Source organism: Bemisia tabaci, chromosome 2 (genome assembly GCF_918797505.1).
Source record: "Bemisia tabaci chromosome 2, PGI_BMITA_v3".
Classification (NCBI taxonomy): domain Eukaryota; kingdom Metazoa; phylum Arthropoda; class Insecta; order Hemiptera; family Aleyrodidae; genus Bemisia; species Bemisia tabaci.
In genome coordinates, this window is record NC_092794.1 from 32,381,397 (window position 1) to 32,399,223 (window position 17,827).

At 39.5% G+C, this 17,827-nt stretch overlaps 1 protein-coding gene across 9 annotated transcripts in view; it reads right to left on the reverse strand.

Annotated features, from left to right (window-relative positions):
* Window positions 1-17,827, reverse strand: part of Uck (Uridine-cytidine kinase) — a 184,675-nt gene that overhangs the window by 126,528 nt on the left and 40,320 nt on the right. For 2 of the 9 annotated variants that reach the window (XM_072297159.1, XM_019052691.2), the window contains exon 7: window positions 5,876-6,300. The exons of 5 other annotated variants lie outside the window; for them this stretch is intronic. In XM_072297159.1, coding sequence (XP_072153260.1) covers window positions 6,161-6,300 — 140 coding nt within the window. In that variant the 3' untranslated portion in view covers window positions 5,876-6,160. Of the gene's footprint in view, window positions 1-5,875; window positions 6,301-17,827 lie in introns of those variants that run through there. 2 more of the 9 variants (XR_011899295.1, XR_011899296.1) reach the window with 1 other exon arrangement.

A 17,827-nucleotide genomic window follows, 5' to 3' on the forward strand; every position in this document is an offset into this window, starting at 1 on the left:
ACCTTGTGTATCTCCTGCAATCAACTCTATTAAGAAGTTGGGAAAATGGATAAAATACTGTTCAAAAAAAATTTGGGGGTTCACAGACTCGGAAAAATTCCCCTCGGACAAATTAAAATATCAAACGTTCTGTGACATATTAGCTCTGCTTGATCTGTCACTACGTATAAAAAAGAAGAAAAACAAAAAACAAGATGATTCTCATGTCAAGAGGTAACAGTATTTTCAGAATTCCAATCTTCTGTAATCTTCCCCAATTCTCGTTTGCACATGGGTAAGGAGACGAAAGGATCCAGCTTCAAAACTAGTTAGGTAGCCACAACTTTAAATGACCCCGCACACCTCTTATAGGAAGCTGCACCATGACCGAATGCTAATAGTCTAGTCAACCTGGCCCATAAAAGGGGGTCTACTTTGCGAAAATCTGAGGAGAAACAAGTAAGACGGATTCCCTTGCAATTTTGGTCGCTGAATCCGAATCTGATGTTTTCCAACAAAAATTTTGCCCGGCAATGGCCGCCATCTTGAAAAAATGGCGGAAAATCACGTTTTTTCCCAAAAATCCCCCAAAATCTTACTTATTTTGGGGTTTTCGACAAAATGAGTTATCCTCATTTTAGAAATACTTAAATTGCCTATCGAACGGCTTTTAGATTTTTGAAATCGAACAATTAGGGTAAAAGTTATGGGCGATCGCGTTAGGGGTGGTTTTACGGGTTGATGAGTTTTTCGTAAAATTCGCTACGTAAAAACGCTGTAACGCCGTTGGAAGTGAAACAAAAATTCCGAAAATGGTTTGCATATGTTCCCCTTGGTACCAGTGACCCTCCGCCATGAAAAAATCCCCCACCCCCGCCCCTCCCCCCGCGCCCCTCATTCAATGTGCACTTTTTTCAATTAAATCACACTAATTACAGATGTCGAAAATGTATGCAAAACCCTCATGGACCACTTGGTTTTCCAACTCCCATCACCCCCCTAAACCCCGTTATGAACCCCCTCACCTACCCCTCCCCGCCCCTCCACCCCTTCACCTCAAACCCTTATTAGAGCCACCGGACCGATTCTGAAATCAAGAATTTTTTTTTTTTGTTTTGTTTTGTTTTTTTTTTAAATAGGCGGGGAAAATCTTTAAAAGACTTCATCTTAGGCAGCTAGGAACCCAAGATGGGTGTGTGGGATTTCCACCCACTAAAAGCCCCTCCGCTTTGGGTGAGCGAATTGAAAAAAAAAAAAAAAACACTGAATGAATTTTGTCTTGAATAGCTGTTTCTCTGTAACATTCTCCATAAATCCGCTCCAACCCGGTAAATTCGGTATTATACTGACTGCTGAAATTACAGAGTGAGAAATCGCGTTGACTCTTTTTTTGGAACTTCGGTTTGCTCCTAACTTTTTTGTTATTTAGAATAATAGTATGAAGTAGGAGCTTCAGAGAATGTGGAATGTCTGCTTCTGCGTTCTTAAAAAAATCATCAGATGCAGGATAGTTGTCTGTGTCGTAAATCTTCGTTCTGATATCCTCGAGTGTCATTTTTGCAGCAGTTTCCACAATACGTAGCCTTTCAGCGTTTTAATCAATTAAAACCTGATTTTACCAAGCTTCGTTGAGAATCTTATCACCAAAACCGTGAAAAGATATCACTGATTGGTTTGATTTGATTATTTTTTTAAGAACGCAGAATCAGACATTCCAGAGTTTCTGAAGCTCCTACTTGATACCATTATTCTAAATAACAAAAAAGTTAAGAGTAAACCGAAGTTCCAAAAAAAAAAAAGTCGACGCGATTTCTCACTCTGCAATTTCAGCAGTCAGACCTCGGTCATATAATTCGCCCATCCAAATCGGAGTTTCAGCGTATGTGTGCAAAAAATTCGGATCGAAGAAATTGATTGCCGTATTGAATTGTCTCGCCTACGTTGCATCGTACCATGAAATTTTGAAAAATGAAACCGCTGCTATTCCGCATTGATCCTTAAAAATCAATTTCGATGCTTTCTTTCAGTTCATATTCCATGATGCGGATTTTAATAGTCAGACGCTTGATAGAATGAACACCTCCCATGCTATGGGCGGCGTAATGTGTATCACACCAAAATCATCAGTTCACCCTGATCAAGTAGCACCTCGTAATTTATCTCAAAATCCGCCGGTAAAAAAGCTCTGGCCTCTGGAGAAGCACCCGTTGTAATTTTTGAAAAGAAACGCCACGATGGAATGAAAGACATCAGAATTCTTTATTTGCAGACTGTTAATAATTTCCTTATCGTTATGAAATCTTAACGCTGGATTTGTTGTGGATTTATGGACATTTTATTAAAATACCGAATTTACCGAGTTGGAGCGGATTTATGAAAAATGTTACAGAGAAAAAGCTATCCCTGGTAAAAATTTTATTAATAGGAGCTGCATTATTCAAAATACCATAGAAACTCTTATAGCCGGATATAGAAGGCGATAGAATATTACGTAACTGGCTGTAGAGAGCGAAGAAAATCACACAGCCGGGCTACACGAAGCGATAATCAATTATACAGCCCGGCTATGCTTCCTATCACCGGGCTGTACAGTATATCGCCTGGCTGTAGCTTTTTTGCCACGGGCTATAAAAGGCTTTAAGAAATTGCATAGTCGGCTACAAAAGCTATAGGAAAACTTACAGCCGTCTGTATATCTATAGTATTTTGGAACACAGATCCTACTGCCAATTTTACCAGGGATTCAAGACAAAATTCATTCAGTGTTTTTTTTTTTTTTTTTTCAATTCGCTCACCCAAAGCGGAGGGGCTTTTAGTGGGTGGAAATCCCACACACCCATCTTGGGTTCCTAGCTGCCTAAGATGAAGTCTTTTAAAGATTTTCCCCGCCTATTTAAAAAAAAAACAAAACAAAACAAAAAAAAAAAATTCTTGATTTCAGAATCGGTCCGGTGGCTCTAATAAGGGTTTGAGGTGAAGGGGTGGAGGGGCGGGGAGGGGTAGGTGAGGGGGTTCATAACGGGGTTTAGGGGGGTGATGGGAGTTGGAAAACCAAGTGGTCCATGAGGGTTTTGCATACATTTTCGACATCTGTAATTAGTGTGATTTAATTGAAAAAAGTGCACATTGAATGAGGGGCGCGGGGGGAGGGGCGGGGGTGGGGGATTTTTTCATGGCGGAGGGTCACTGGTACCAAGGGGAACATATGCAAACCATTTTCGGAATTTTTGTTTCACTTCCAACGGCGTTACAGCGTTTTTACGTAGCGAATTTTACGAAAAACTCATCAACCCGTAAAACCACCCCTAACGCGATCGCCCATAACTTTTACCCTAATTGTTCGATTTCAAAAATCTAAAAGCCGTTCGATAGGAAATTTAAGTATTTCTAAAATGAGGATAACTCATTTTGTCGAAAACCCCAAAATAAGTAAGATTTTGGGGGATTTTTGGGAAAAAACGTGATTTTCCGCCATTTTTTCAAGATGGCGGCCATTGCCGGGCAAAATTTTTGTTGGCAAACATCAGATTCGGATTCAGCGACCAAAATTGCAAGGGAATCCGTCTTACTTTTTTCTCCTCAGATTTTCGCAAAATAAAATGCCAGATTGACTGGACTATAATTGATTTATGTCATTCGATTCTCCTCAAGATGCTGATCTACAGTTATAATAGCGCCAACTTTCTACGATGCACCGTTTTTGCAACCTAAGAGAAGATTCAATTATTCGGCGATAAAAAGCCAGAAAGACTTCTCATTTCAGTACTCGAGTGAACAAATCAGGGGAACTCCCCCACCGACCGGCAGTCTTATCTCGGATTCCGCACGCCGTTTTGCTCGACCATCCAAATCAGATTCTTGAGGAGCATAAGAACAGGAAAGTCGGAGGACGAGAGCGGGAGGAGATAGCCCCAGAGTCGGCAGGTACAGATAAGAAGACGGACACGCGCTACGTTTTTTCCTTATTTACATCGGGCCTGTTCTCAAATGCTTTGTTCTTTTTTATTCATTGTCGCCGAATAATTGGATCTTCTCTTAGGCTTTTTGCGAAAACGGTGCATCGTAGAAAGTTGGCGCAATTTTAACTTTTGATCAGCATCTTGGAGAGAATCGAATGACATAGATCAATTAGCATTTGGTCATGGAGCAGCTTCCCATAAGAGGTGTGCGGGGTCCTTTTCAACGATTATTGCTGTCCAAATGCCAAAATTTAATGAGTTTTCAAGATTTAATTCTTAATGCCTTGTTTGTTTTTCTCTTTTTGTCCTTTTAATAGCTTTCCCCAACAAAGTAACCTAAGGGCGGTAATATTAGCCATTGGTGTTAGATAGTGGAATTTCGAACAAATGCAAGGAAAATTTTTTCAATCTCATAAGACAATCTCATAATTTCACAAAACGTCAAAAATTCATATTCTCTAGGTCTCTTTTAAACAATGACCTGATTTCAAGCTCAAAAATGAACTGGAGCATTATCAGAAGATGCCTAAGGTCAATGGGGCATCCGTCTCATGATTATTGTCAGCCTAATCATGGCTTTACAACACAAGATTTTACTATGCAGACTTAACTTAGATTTTTTAAGGATAAACCAAAACATTTTGAGTAATTATAGCTCTATGTGCTTTTATTTCCTATTAATATGTTCATGATTATTTATGCCAAAAAGAGCTTTCTTCATTAAATTCCTAATGTATGCCCAGTTCTTAGGACTTCTATACTATTAGTGTTGAGCTTGACCATAAAGACTTCAGTGTTCTTTTCCAGACTTAAAAATATCAGGGATCTCTGTTCTGACTACGTACATAGAGTTGCTTTCACAGCGCAGCCTTGTGCTCTGCGACGCCCGATCACCATTGCCCCCTATCCTCCCAGAGATCATCAGGCAAGTGGCACCTCTTTATCTCCTCCTTCACTCCTTGTCGTCAAACTTTCACAGGACATGAGATATGATGAGATTTCTATCATAACAACATTCTCGCTTTGAAAGGTACAGCCAGTTACTATTTTAGATTTTTACCATTTTTCTTTTTAATTATCCAACTGGGGAAAACGTTTTGGTTTTAGTCGTGAAATTTTAGCTTTGTTACCCGCTCTTGAAATTGTTTTTTTTTATTGCTTTCACAGGACGTCCGCGCTGTCGCCTTCCTGGAAGAATCTAATGGAAAACCTGCTAGAGCAACCGATCGTCTGCCATCCTTTGCAAGTATCTATACCTCTATCCTGTACCTATCTCCATTCTAACTGCTGTGAGCTAATCAAGGACAGGAAAGAGTTCTTGCCTCTTTCGTAAAATTATCTGCCACTTTTGCATGACATTTTCTCCCCTGCCTTTCTGACATTTTTCAATCATGTTGACACCCTGCATTTATATTGCTATTTTGTTATGAAAAATTTCAACTATAAAAATGTCTTTCACGTGAACTGCCAAGGAGAGCCCTTTCTGAGCAATGGTAAATGCTGATTACTTTAGTCAGACTGTAGGTAACAATTGAATTATTTTTTATTCCATTTTTGTCTTCTTCTTCAAGAGTACCTATGCTATGAAAAATGCTATTTAAAAAAGAAAATAAACATATCTAAAAGTAAATATATAGTAACTCAAAACGTAGTGGATTCGATAGATCATCGAAATGCAGTTAGCTGTACTTCATGTGACGACTGCCAAATCTTCGCTTTACATAAAAAAAAAAAAGGTGTGCTTGAAGAAATGCATGTGGGATTTTTTCACTGTATATGTTTTCACTGGATATCAATGTTATTCGTGGTTATATATTGTGCCTTTTAAATATTACATTCAAACTCCTTTAAAAAACTTGCTAAACCTGTATACAGAGTTGCATGACTAGAAAAAAAAGGACAGTACAGCCCTCGGATAAAATAACTTCAAAAACGGGTCGAAGAAAGGAAATTTTGTTTGTTTCACAAATTGTAGTAATATACATGAAATTTAAACTGAGGTCAAATAAGACAAAGAGATGTCAACCTCATTGCTCATGAACACACACATCCGCACGCACACATACATACATGCATACACACAATCAAATATCTTTATTTGTTTGTGTGCTTGATGTGTAAGTATAAATATTTTAAAATTTAACTGTGGATTGATTTTGATAGTTGGGCTACTTCATTTGAAAGCTTTCTGATCCTTTGCCGATTCCTATGAAAAACGAGTCTTAACGTGACAGGCTGTCACAACTGGAACTGGCTCTTCGGAAACTAATCGGCTGAAGAGGGAACCTGTGGTGGCTTGCGTCTACTGAAGCTGGCCGGTGCAACAGTTCTCGGATGTGGTGTACGATTAGATCAATGGCAACTACAACGCAAACCAACACAAGAGCCCATTAGTGAAATAAAAAAAAAATCATGAAATAGATACAATGTATAAAAAATTTAAGATTATTCTGACAGCTGCAATTAAAAATTTTGAAAACTGAAGCAAAATTTTACAAGTGTGAGTTTTCTGTTCTGTTGTTGCATTTACATTTACTCCTAAGAGAAATCTTTTGAAAAAAAGCAAGCACAAAATTAATTTAATTATTCCAATTATTTTCCGTTTTCTGGAGGACCAATATTTATAAAAGATGGGGAGAGTATGGATGGAAAGACGCAAAGGGAAGGGGGTGGACACCATCCTTTTACAGGATCTCCAGGCTTCAAAACTGTTTCCCGATAAAGTCTGAACACTATTCAGTTTATGCACAGTTGCTAGATTTTGTTTGTTTTCACCATCATTGTAATGCAAAATTGAAAGAGTTCGTTTAAAAAACCTCCACCTCCTTGTAAATTGTTAGCATGCCTCTACTCCAGCACAAACTAATCTTATTGATGTAAGATCTTTTAATAACAGCAAGCCATTACATACAAAAACCGTTCAAACCTTTCTGCGTACAGACAATGACAATTGACTTATTCATTTTTAGGACAGCCCAAGCAGCAAAGACTCGTAATCTTGGGAAATTAAGAAAGATTAGGAAAACCAGGATTTCAAAAACTTTAAGCTCAGGACATTTTCAGGAGTAAATGGTGCAACTAGTTATTAAATAGATATTAATTAATGTCTACTTAACTACAATAATTATTAACAATCAGCCTCTATATCTCTAAACAATAAAAGTGAAAAGATTTTAAACGATCCTATCCAAAATCTTCATGGAGTCGTAGATAACATCACGAATCAAAATCAACGGAACGGTCCCTTCACATTTTGGATGTGGATGTTCGAATTCAAATTTTGATGATGCAAGACTGAGTAATTTTTTTGTTGGATTATGTGAGTTTTACACATTTTATAAATTCGTCCGATAAGTTGAGCTATTTATAGTTGCTTTACTTTCTCTTATAGATAAGTTAAAACATTTACAAAAAATATCCTAACACATAAATGCCTGGGGGTCAGCATGTCCATGATATAAAAATGTCCAAGTTCCTAGAGGGTCCAATAGTGGCAACATGACCACTAACAAAAATGAGTAGTTTTTTGTTTATTCTCCGGGTAAAATACATCCTGGTTAGACAACAATGTTTCGTAAATATTGGTACTATTTTTGTCAAAAAATATATATTTTTTTAAATTTTTAAAATATTTTTATCCAATACTGATTGAAATATTTAAAGATTTGGCATTCCCGAAATTCCTAAAAATGTTGAATGAAATTATGAGGAAAGGAGAACACCCGGAAAAAAAGAAAATTTTCATTATTCTCCAAGTCTAAAAAACAGCCCGAAGAAAGGAAAATACCTACTTGCATATTAATCGGTAGGAACAAACTATAAAAGCAATAATAGCAAATAGACTACTATTACCCCTGGACCTTCCCCAAGATTAATTTGGTTTCCGAAAGGGAAATTTACAATGAATGCTTCAGAAAAACTCAAAAGAATATAGAAACTGAATATCCAGGATAAATATCACAGAATGAAATGTTGGCGCTGATAAGGGTAGACATTAAAAACTCGTTCAACAGCCTAAACTGGAAGGTTGCAAGTAAATTCATGGAAGAAAAGAAAATACCTAATTATATAATTGTGATGACCAGGGAAGTCAGCTCGGGAGTTTCCGTAGCGTCTCGGGCCAGAGCGAGAGATAACATCGCATCTGTCCTTTTTTACAGCTAGAAACACTTGTTTTCCCGGCGGCAGGGACAGTACGCTGATTCAGCATTCCCCACCACTGGCCCGAGGCGCTCCGGAGGCAAGGAAGCTCCCTGGTCGCCACGGCAAATTCAGAAATTCAGATTGAAAGGAGCGTCCGTGAGAGTCGGAGCTGGTTTTGTAGGATTTGGTCGGATACGTTGGTTGTTTTGTCTGTGTAGGACTTAGTTGATTTTTTAAGTTTCACTATCGCCTTCAACGGTTAGTTTCGCCCCTCCTTTATTGGTCGTTATTTTTCCTATCTTTTTATTCTCGACTTTACTAGTCTTCTCTTCCCTTTTTATTCTCCATTGTCAAGTTTTATGTAGCTACTCCTGTATCTTTTGAATACAATATTTATTTAGTTTACTCACGTCAAGTCTCTTTCACTTTGTTCATTCTGACTCTTCCCATAGTTCTTTTTTTTCTCTCTTTCCCTCTCTTTTGACTTAGAGCAAGAGGCACGGTCTGGCCGTTGTCTTGATTGGTCTGGCCAATCCGCTTTTAGTCCCTTACCTTTACTGCTCTCATCTATCCACCTTTTCCTTAGGGCAAGAGGCACGGTCTAGCCGTGTCTTGACTGGTCTGGCCAGTCAGCCCTAAGGGTAGTTTCCATTCTTTTCCGAACAAACGCAAGAGGTACGGTCTGGCCGTATCTTGACTGGTCTGGCCAGTCAGCGTTTGTTCATAATCTTTCTCTTCACTACTCCCTTTTTCTCCCCTAGATCTCTCTGTCCTCTAGAGGGGGATATTATCTTTTTTTTTTCTTTTTTTTCTTTTTTTTTGGTCGCCACAAATCTGGTGGAGGCTAGCCGGTCGTTTGGAATTTCTACGTTCCGAACCGTCCCGTCTCTTTTTCTTTCGTAGCCAAGCGATCCTCTGCTCTCCAGTTGCCATTTCTGTAGTTTTAGAGTTTTATTTAAAAAAAAAAAAATTCTCCCCCCCCCCTTTTAGCCCCGCCAATTAATTTTGTTTTTTTCTTCTTCTCACGCCCTGCCCCTCTCTCCATAGTAATAAGATTTGTCTTCATTTTTCTCCCCTTTCTTTCTTCATTCATTCCGATTTTCCATCGCCACTTTATCTTGCCCTCGTTTCCTCTTGATAAGTTGGTTGCTTCATTTAAATGCGAATTTACTACGTGCTGCCCTGCCTTGCCTTTTCCTCTCTCTTTTGCTTCCTTTGAATTTCCTTTCCCCTCGTAATATTTTTTAATTCCGCCCTAGAGCACACGTCCATTGCTGTCCAGAGAGATGCATAGTTTGGTTTTATTCATGCATTTTACTTGCCCCCCCTTCTTCCTTTAAAACTACAGGACAGAAGCAACCCTTCCATCAATCCATGGCTAATACCGCTCCTTTCAGAGCGCCAGCGTTCGAAATACCTTCATGTTACAGCCCAGACCCAGAAGAGGTAGACGATTTCCTTTTCGCATTAGAGACAGAGAAAACACAAAACAATTGGGACGATGCAACCGCAAAAAAGTACTTCTTCCTGTCCCTAAAATCAAAAGCCCTCTCTTGGTATCGCGCCGATCAAGACGCCCTCCAGGCCAAAAATTGGGAAGACCTTAAAGAAACATTTAAAAAAAATTTCCGTCTGCACCCTGAATACGAGAAAAAAATAATAGAGCCCAAAATTTTCCCCGCCAAGTTGACGAGCGACGTATTACTAGACCCCGGGGAGTTTTACATATGCAAACTACATGACTCAGATTTGCCACTGCTCCCCCTCGAAACAAAAAATTGCTACACATTTCGCCCCTTCGAAAACACATTTCCAGTACAATTTCTCTCGATCGTCGACTCTCACCTCAGCCAACAGTTTCAGTTTTTTGAAGTCTTCATCGAAAACCTTCACAGCACTGAGTCCGTCCGATTGAGTGAAGGGTTAACAGTTGGTTTCTTCGAACGTTCGTGCGATCACCCAAAAACACATCCTCACGGAAGTCACCACCACCTCATTGACACCAATTCCTCCCAATAACTTTGAGTTTCAATTGCCATCTTTGAAAAAACCCAGTGTTCAGAATGACACACCGTATGGATTATCGCTCGAAGCCAGCATTTCTCGGCCAATATTGTGCACACCAACACTCGGTGAAATTCTACCCGTCTCCTACGAAGGAACTTATACCGCAACGCTCAGCAAAATCAGCGAGCATCCTTCACAATCGTCTGACACAACTTCACTCAATTTTGATTCGGGCTCAGATTCCACCGAGCCCATAGTCGGTGACTCCGACGAAATGACGTCATTATCCTCTACGCCTCATGTATTTCTTCCTTCTTCCGTATTTTGCCCCACCGCTGATAGAATTAAGCCCAATAATATGCCCAATAATTATGTCTCAGAGCAAACACCTACCTTTCCTTGCGTGCCTATTACAAAACCGCAATCTTACGAGTCAATAGCCTGCGACCCACCTTTGCTCATTGCCGAAAACGACTTTCCACGTTATGTACCCATGACTCAACCTCAGACGTCCGCAAGTAACGTCCTAGGAACAGCAATTACGTCAAAAACTGCAAAAATCCAACCTATATCAAACAACAGCACCAGTTCGAACTTCCAAAATCCCATCCCTGCAGCGGTAACGGCTCCAAACATCCGAAAACTTAAGGACAATCGAAATTCACCAAACCTTTTAACACGCCCCGCTCATCGCATAAGACGCAGAAAAATGGTCAAACCACCCGCATTTCGTCATAAACTCATCGCTAGCCATGGAGATTTGAGTGAAATACATTCAAAAATTATCCGTCACACTTATTTACGCCCAAAGTCTCATTTCCTCTCTCAGGACCCCCTCCTTTTCAAAAAAGGGTACCAACCTCGAGACAATCTGGAATTTAATCGATTACGCATACTGAATGAACTTTTCTTAAATACGCACAAATTTAAATACCGAACCCCAGAACACGCTAATTTGGAAAACCTGATGTGCACTTATCTGATATCAGACCATCCTTGCCCTGAGCCACCCTCTTGCCCTACTTTAAGTGCAGATGTAAGTTTCAAACGAGAGTCTAATGAGCCAAATTACTACTCTCTTCCTTATTCTAATATTTTCGAATATTTTTTTTATAAAATCATACGATGGTTTAACTCCTTAGCCGACCACCACGGCCGAAACCCACCCCTTGTGGGGGTGGTAGTGCGAAACGGGTGGGAGTTGAAAACCCTAGATTCTGGATTGTACCAGAATCAGTGAGCAAAGGAGTTCAAATGCCATAATTCCACGGAAATCCGCGATCCGGGAAAAACTATTGACCCAGAGTCCTTAAAATAAGATAATAAACTTGATTTTTATTTATTTTCCTATCTTTATTACAACTCTTAAAATTAATGACTATGAATTTTATTTTATTTTCAAATTTATGTTGTTTCCTTTCAACATTTTTTAATTTTTTTTTTATTTTATATTTTGCTTTGCTTGGTAATTACTTATGAAATTATTAAAAAAGTAGGGGTCCTTTGCGAATGAAAATCTAAATGTATAATTATAAGTTTAGGTTAAGTTAATCATAAGTTTTGCCGTTTCTAGTAGATCACTTTAATCATTATTACTAATAATTTAAATCAATTTTCTCTTCTTTTTTTCCCCATTTGTGTCTCTTTCATCAACTGCCGCTACGAGCCACCCCCCCCCCCTCATGCATTATTCCAAATGTTTTTTTTTTAAACCCAGCTTGTAGTCGGATACTGTTAACGAAGAGTTTGTCAGTCAATTCTTGTTAACTTATCCATTGAAAATCCTCAATGTTCAATTATTTCTGAATTAGGCTCAGTGAGGGGAAACAGCCCCCCCCCCCACCTTTCTCCTACCTAAAATGTTCTTTATTCTGGCACTCTTTTGAATCCTTCTTTACAAACTCTCTCTCATTCTTGTCACCCTGAGACCACTGAATTTAAAAGTTTTACTTTCAATTTATCCTAGAAATTTCTAGCAAATTATTCATCTTTACGCTCACTACGTCATATACAAAACGCGTGGAAACTCTGAAGACCAAAGTCAGTATTCAAAGTACTTTTCAAAATCATGAATAGACATGAATAATTCCAATTTCACAATTCGATTTTCATCCCCGTTCCCCCCCCCCCCCTCCCAAGTACATTACCTCTCCACCAAGGTAAAGTCACCTTCACAGTTTGAGATTCCATCACATCTCGTTCTAATTTCATCAAACTCAACGACGTATTTGCAATCTCCGCACTCAGCTGGGCCCGGAGAACCCGAAAAGTGCAAAGATCGCATAGACGGCATAGAGCTTCATACGCCATTGCTTCGGAAGCACCAAAATCGGGGACCATGCTGGGAAATCTCCGATTGGCGCCCCGATTTTGGCTTCACATGGCCACTACTAACCCGAAAGACCTATCTATGGGTCCATAAAAACATAGATTGGTGGAACGCCCCCTTTACCCTCCTCTTCGACAAAAAACTTCCCACGCGTTTAAAGGCATGCGAAGTATGAAGATGAACGATATACCACTCAAGTACGTTAAAATTTTTTTATTCTTTTTTCCTCTTTCAGTGTTTTCTCCTTTTTTTTCCCATTTCATTGCGCAGAAGTCTCAGGTATGTTTAAAATTTTGCAGTGTTTCCCTTTTTCTTTTCATTGCTCAAAAGTCAAAAAGCTGCGTGTTAAGCCGCTTCTAAGTGCCACTTTTGAAAAAGTCTGCATCCCATGTAGTCAAATTTTAAGTTATTTAAAGCTTATTGACAGTCTTCGTTTCCTGGCGTTTAATAAGACACTCCTAGGGAAGATAATACTTCTCGGATGTGATCAAATCAAAATGTGAAATTTTGCTTATTTTCCTGTACAGTTTGTTGTTGTACAGGTTTTCAGAATAGTAAAAGTAGTAGTCATAAATAGAAATGTAAGTAATATTCTTGCCAGTAATAGTCTTTTAATTATTACACCTTAACATGTATTGTTTGACATTTTACCATTTTCATTTACAAATTTTCAACAAGCAAACAATGCCGTTTAAGAACATTCGACAAAATCCTTATGGACATTCATAGGCTCGTTGCTCGTGGCAAGTGTTCAAAATGCTTTAGATAATTAGATGCTTTGCTACAGTTTCTAACCTGTAATCTAACCTGTTCCTCAACCTGTAATCACACTCGTGACCGTAAGCTAGTAACTCGTTAGCACGACAACAGTGCCTTTTGCAAACATTTTCGAAAAATCTTTATGTAATGTCCTTATGTAATCCTTTTTGTAATTTGAGTCTTAATTGATTTCCTTCTTTTTTAATTTCATTTTTAGTTTTTCTTTATTTTTTGGTGATGAAATTAGCTAACTCTAGTGTCATATTTTTCTAGACAATTAACAATTTCAGTCGCGAGTATTCTCAGAAATTCTTTGTGTTCAAAATGCATCGATAGTTAAAAAATATCAAAAATAATCAAAAATTTTAGTGGTTATTTCAGTGTTGTATTGTTCACATTTTTCTTGACAATTGACAATTTCAGTCTCAAGTATTCTTAGAAATTCTTTTGTAACAGTGTTATTTCAGCGTTGTATTGTTCATATGTTATTTCAGTGAAATTTTAGTGTTAGACAATAATAACATTGTAATAGGCAAATAACGACTAAAAGAGGAGAAACCTAACTCAGTTCTTAAAGCTTAAGACCTAAAGATTTGGGGACAAATCTCGATCAAAGGAAGGGCATGTGATGACCAGGGAAGTCTGCTCGGGAGTTTCCGTAGCGTCTCGGGCCAGAGCGAGAGATAACATCGCATCTGTCCTTTTTTACAGCTAGAAACACTTGTTTTCCCGGCGGCAGGGACAGTACGCTGATTCAGCATTCCCCACCACTGGCCCGAGGCGCTCCGGAGGCAAGGAAGCTCCCTGGTCGCCACGGCAAATTCAGAAATTCAGATTGAAAGGAGCGTCCGTGAGAGTCGGAGCTGGTTTTGTAGGATTTGGTCGGATACGTTGGTTGTTTTGTCTGTGTAGGACTTAGTTGATTTTTTAAGTTTCACTATCGCCTTCAACGGTTAGTTTCGCCCCTCCTTTATTGGTCGTTATTTTTCCTATCTTTTTATTCTCGACTTTACTAGTCTTCTCTTCCCTTTTTATTCTCCATTGTCAAGTTTTATGTAGCTACTCCTGTATCTTTTGAATACAATATTTATTTAGTTTACTCACGTCAAGTCTCTTTCACTTTGTTCATTCTGACTCTTCCCATAGTTCTTTTTTTTCTCTCTTTCCCTCTCTTTTGACTTAGAGCAAGAGGCACGGTCTGGCCGTTGTCTTGATTGGTCTGGCCAATCCGCTTTTAGTCCCTTACCTTTACTGCTCTCATCTATCCACCTTTTCCTTAGGGCAAGAGGCACGGTCTAGCCGTGTCTTGACTGGTCTGGCCAGTCAGCCCTAAGGGTAGTTTCCATTCTTTTCCGAACAAACGCAAGAGGTACGGTCTGGCCGTATCTTGACTGGTCTGGCCAGTCAGCGTTTGTTCATCATCTTTCTCTTCACTATCCCCTTTTCTCCCCTAGATCTCCCTGTCCTCTAGAGGGGGATATTACCTTTTTTTTTTTTCTTTCTTTTCCTTTTTTTTTTGGTCGCCACATAATAAGGATAATAAAAAGCTATCTGACTGAGGGAATGATAAATTATTGGGGGACGATCTTTGAAATGATAAGTGGATGCAGTCAGGGGAGGGTACTCTCTCCTTTGATCTGGAACATAGCCTTTGATCAGATTGTAAGACTAAAAACAAATCCACAAAGAGAAAAAAATGCAAATGCAGAGGACGTCCTGGTCATCCTTCTGGCCTATGACAAAGATTCCATTAAGAAACGACTCTTTTAAAATAACAAAGCAGATCAAAACAAAAGTAGACACAAAAGAATTAAAAATGGAAACGCAAAAAATAGTAAGCTTGATCATTGCAAAAAAAAAGATACAAAGAAAAAGCGAGAATACAGATAAAAGAAGACTCAGAAATCGAACCACAACAAGAAATGAAATAGCTAGGGTTTATGATTCAGAAGAACTTGAGATTAGGAAAACATTGATTATGTGTGTGATAAGGCCAGAAGGGTGACTAGGGCGCACAGAAGCATTATGCCGAATGTAAACGGGTCTACGTTCCAAAAGAAATTGTTAATAATAAACGCGATGATTTCAATAATTTTCTATGGAATTATAATTAGGTACGAACAAGCACTTAAAAAGAAGGAAAACATCAAAAGTAATAGGGAAATCACTCCATCCAATGAAGATCTCACTATGCTCCGCCTACAGAGCATGCTCGGGAGCTTTATCTTTAGATACAATATCAGGGACACCACTAACAATAATGTTAATAAAAGAAAAAGGAAATAGAGGTAAAAAAGAAGATAGAAATGAGAAAAGAAAAACATAAGAAACGTGTCTCGAAGTTGCAGAGAAACTGGCCTGAACTAGTCAGAAGAACTAGAGGCAAAAAAGGCAGAAAGGAAGACGGCAAAAAAGGCAGAGGGGAAGATGGGAAAAAGGCAGGAGGGAAAGTGGGGGTGCAATAAGAGTTCTAAACGAGAAGGGATAGCGGATTGAGTTGGCGCAGAATGCGCAGGGAGAGGTGTTGTAGTGGATGGAGTAGGGGCCACGCCCAGCGTTAGGTTGTTACACGTTACGCGCTAATGATTTCGTATTGTGGAGAGTATGATTTCAAGTTTCAATGAATACATGTACTTTGTAATAGTTGCTTGTCTAGCGCGTTAGGGTGCAGAAAATCCTAGCTACCTCACTTGAATTTGTCAAGGTAGACTTTCCGTAATCTGGAATCACTCCATCTTTCTTTGGAAGCCACCTATCCATCTTACGGCTGAATGCCCTCTAGGACGCCTATCTGTAAGGGGCCCTTTATAACCTCTTTCGTGGTAACTCCATATCAGCCAAGCACATGCCAACACCGTACCAACTGTTGAGTGATTATAGTGTGCGCAAGTATCTGTTCAAGGCCTTTGATCTATTCTGTGCTCGAGATTTCAGCCAAAGTATCTCTTGTCGCCTTGAGCAAAGAGGTTGCTCCATCTGCCATTGAAACTGGGCCACATATTGAAATCTCCTCTTCTATTCATGTATTGAAGGGCATGATCTGAGACAACAAACAATGGCTGAATTTTTTTTTTTCAAATACCCCCCTGGGAAGGGGACGGACGCGGGGGGGGGGGGGGGGGGGGTCGTCAATTCGTCATACGAAAAACAGTTTTTTGCTTCTAACGTTTGAAAAGTTTGAGATATCGATTTGAACTCCTTTTTAAATGAAAGGTCATTAAAAGAGCTTTCTTAGGGTGTATGATGTTTAACAGTTTGGTCAATTTTTGACCAATTATTGGCTTGTCGAAAATTTTCCATGAGTCCAAAAATCAGATTTTCAGATTCAAGAAGTGTAAAGCTGCACCAGAGACAATATATCACATTGAATCTGGTTAAGCATTGCTTGCAGGGAAGGAATATACCGAGAGGCATAATAATTTGGCTAAAATTATACACCTAGCGCTTGCAAAGGATCAAGAACTATGTGAGACTGCTGAACTTTACTACAAATATTGCCTTGCCACAGTCATGGAGAATCAGCGCTTCCGGCTCTATTGGGACAATCCGATCTTAACTGATAAAACCATCATGGCTGACAGGCCAGACATAGTGCTTGTTGATATGCGAGATCACACCGTTTACATCATCGATATTAGAATTCCTAATAATCATAAATTTGAGCTGACGTATCAAGAAAGGATGGCAAAGTATCTGCTCTTAGCTGCGGAAATGAAGCGATTATGGAACCTAAACAGTGTTTGCATCAAGCCCCCTTAAAATGTCAGTAACGGGGATAGTTCCAAAAAGTTTAATTAAACACCTTGGAGCCTCAGAATAAAGAGTTACCCGCTTCATTCAATGCAGAAGTCCGTTGTCATGAGCACGTCAAGTATTATCAGGTCGTTTCTTGATATCGATTAATTTGTTTAAAGTTTCTTCGTATTTATTCAAGCAAGTTAGTGTGTATTACTAACATCGGCCAGGGGCTCATCAGTAATACTTATACTGGAAGTGTTCCCTCTTCCGATAAAAAAAAAAAAAAAACCCAAAAAACAATGATAATAATTATAATAATAATGAGAGGGGGGAGATACTATCTTAAAGACGTGGAAAAAGTTAAAATCATAATAATGATACAACCGCAAGGACAACACATTGTGGTACACGGAGGGCCCTTCTGGGCTGGCGACCCTGAGGTAACTGAGCAAGCGGATGGGAACAATCTAGTCGGCCGAATCAAAATCCATGGCATCCCAGGAAGCAGGCTTGGACTCGTCCCAGGCTAAGGTTCTCAGCCGCGAACTCCCTGTCGTAGGGTTCGCAGCTCTATGACAGGTTGTCGGGTATTTTCCAATGAACCATCAAGAAGAAGCCTTGGTTGCGTCAACCTGTGAGGAAGTTGACATATCAGTTCATCCTTCGACGCTGGGGCTGAGGACGGCTGTGGATCAACCCATCGTCTAACGGCACGACGGCCAACCACGAGCAGATCCCCTTCGCCTCCTGCCTCTGGTGTTTTGCCGATAAGTTAGCCGGCAACCACCAAGGCAGGAATTCCGAGACAGCACATGACTTGGACCAGAGAAATGAACATCGATGTCATGCGTTGCCTTTTCAGAGCAACACGACTGGACATCAACGCATCAGGGCACAAAGTCCACCTACGCAA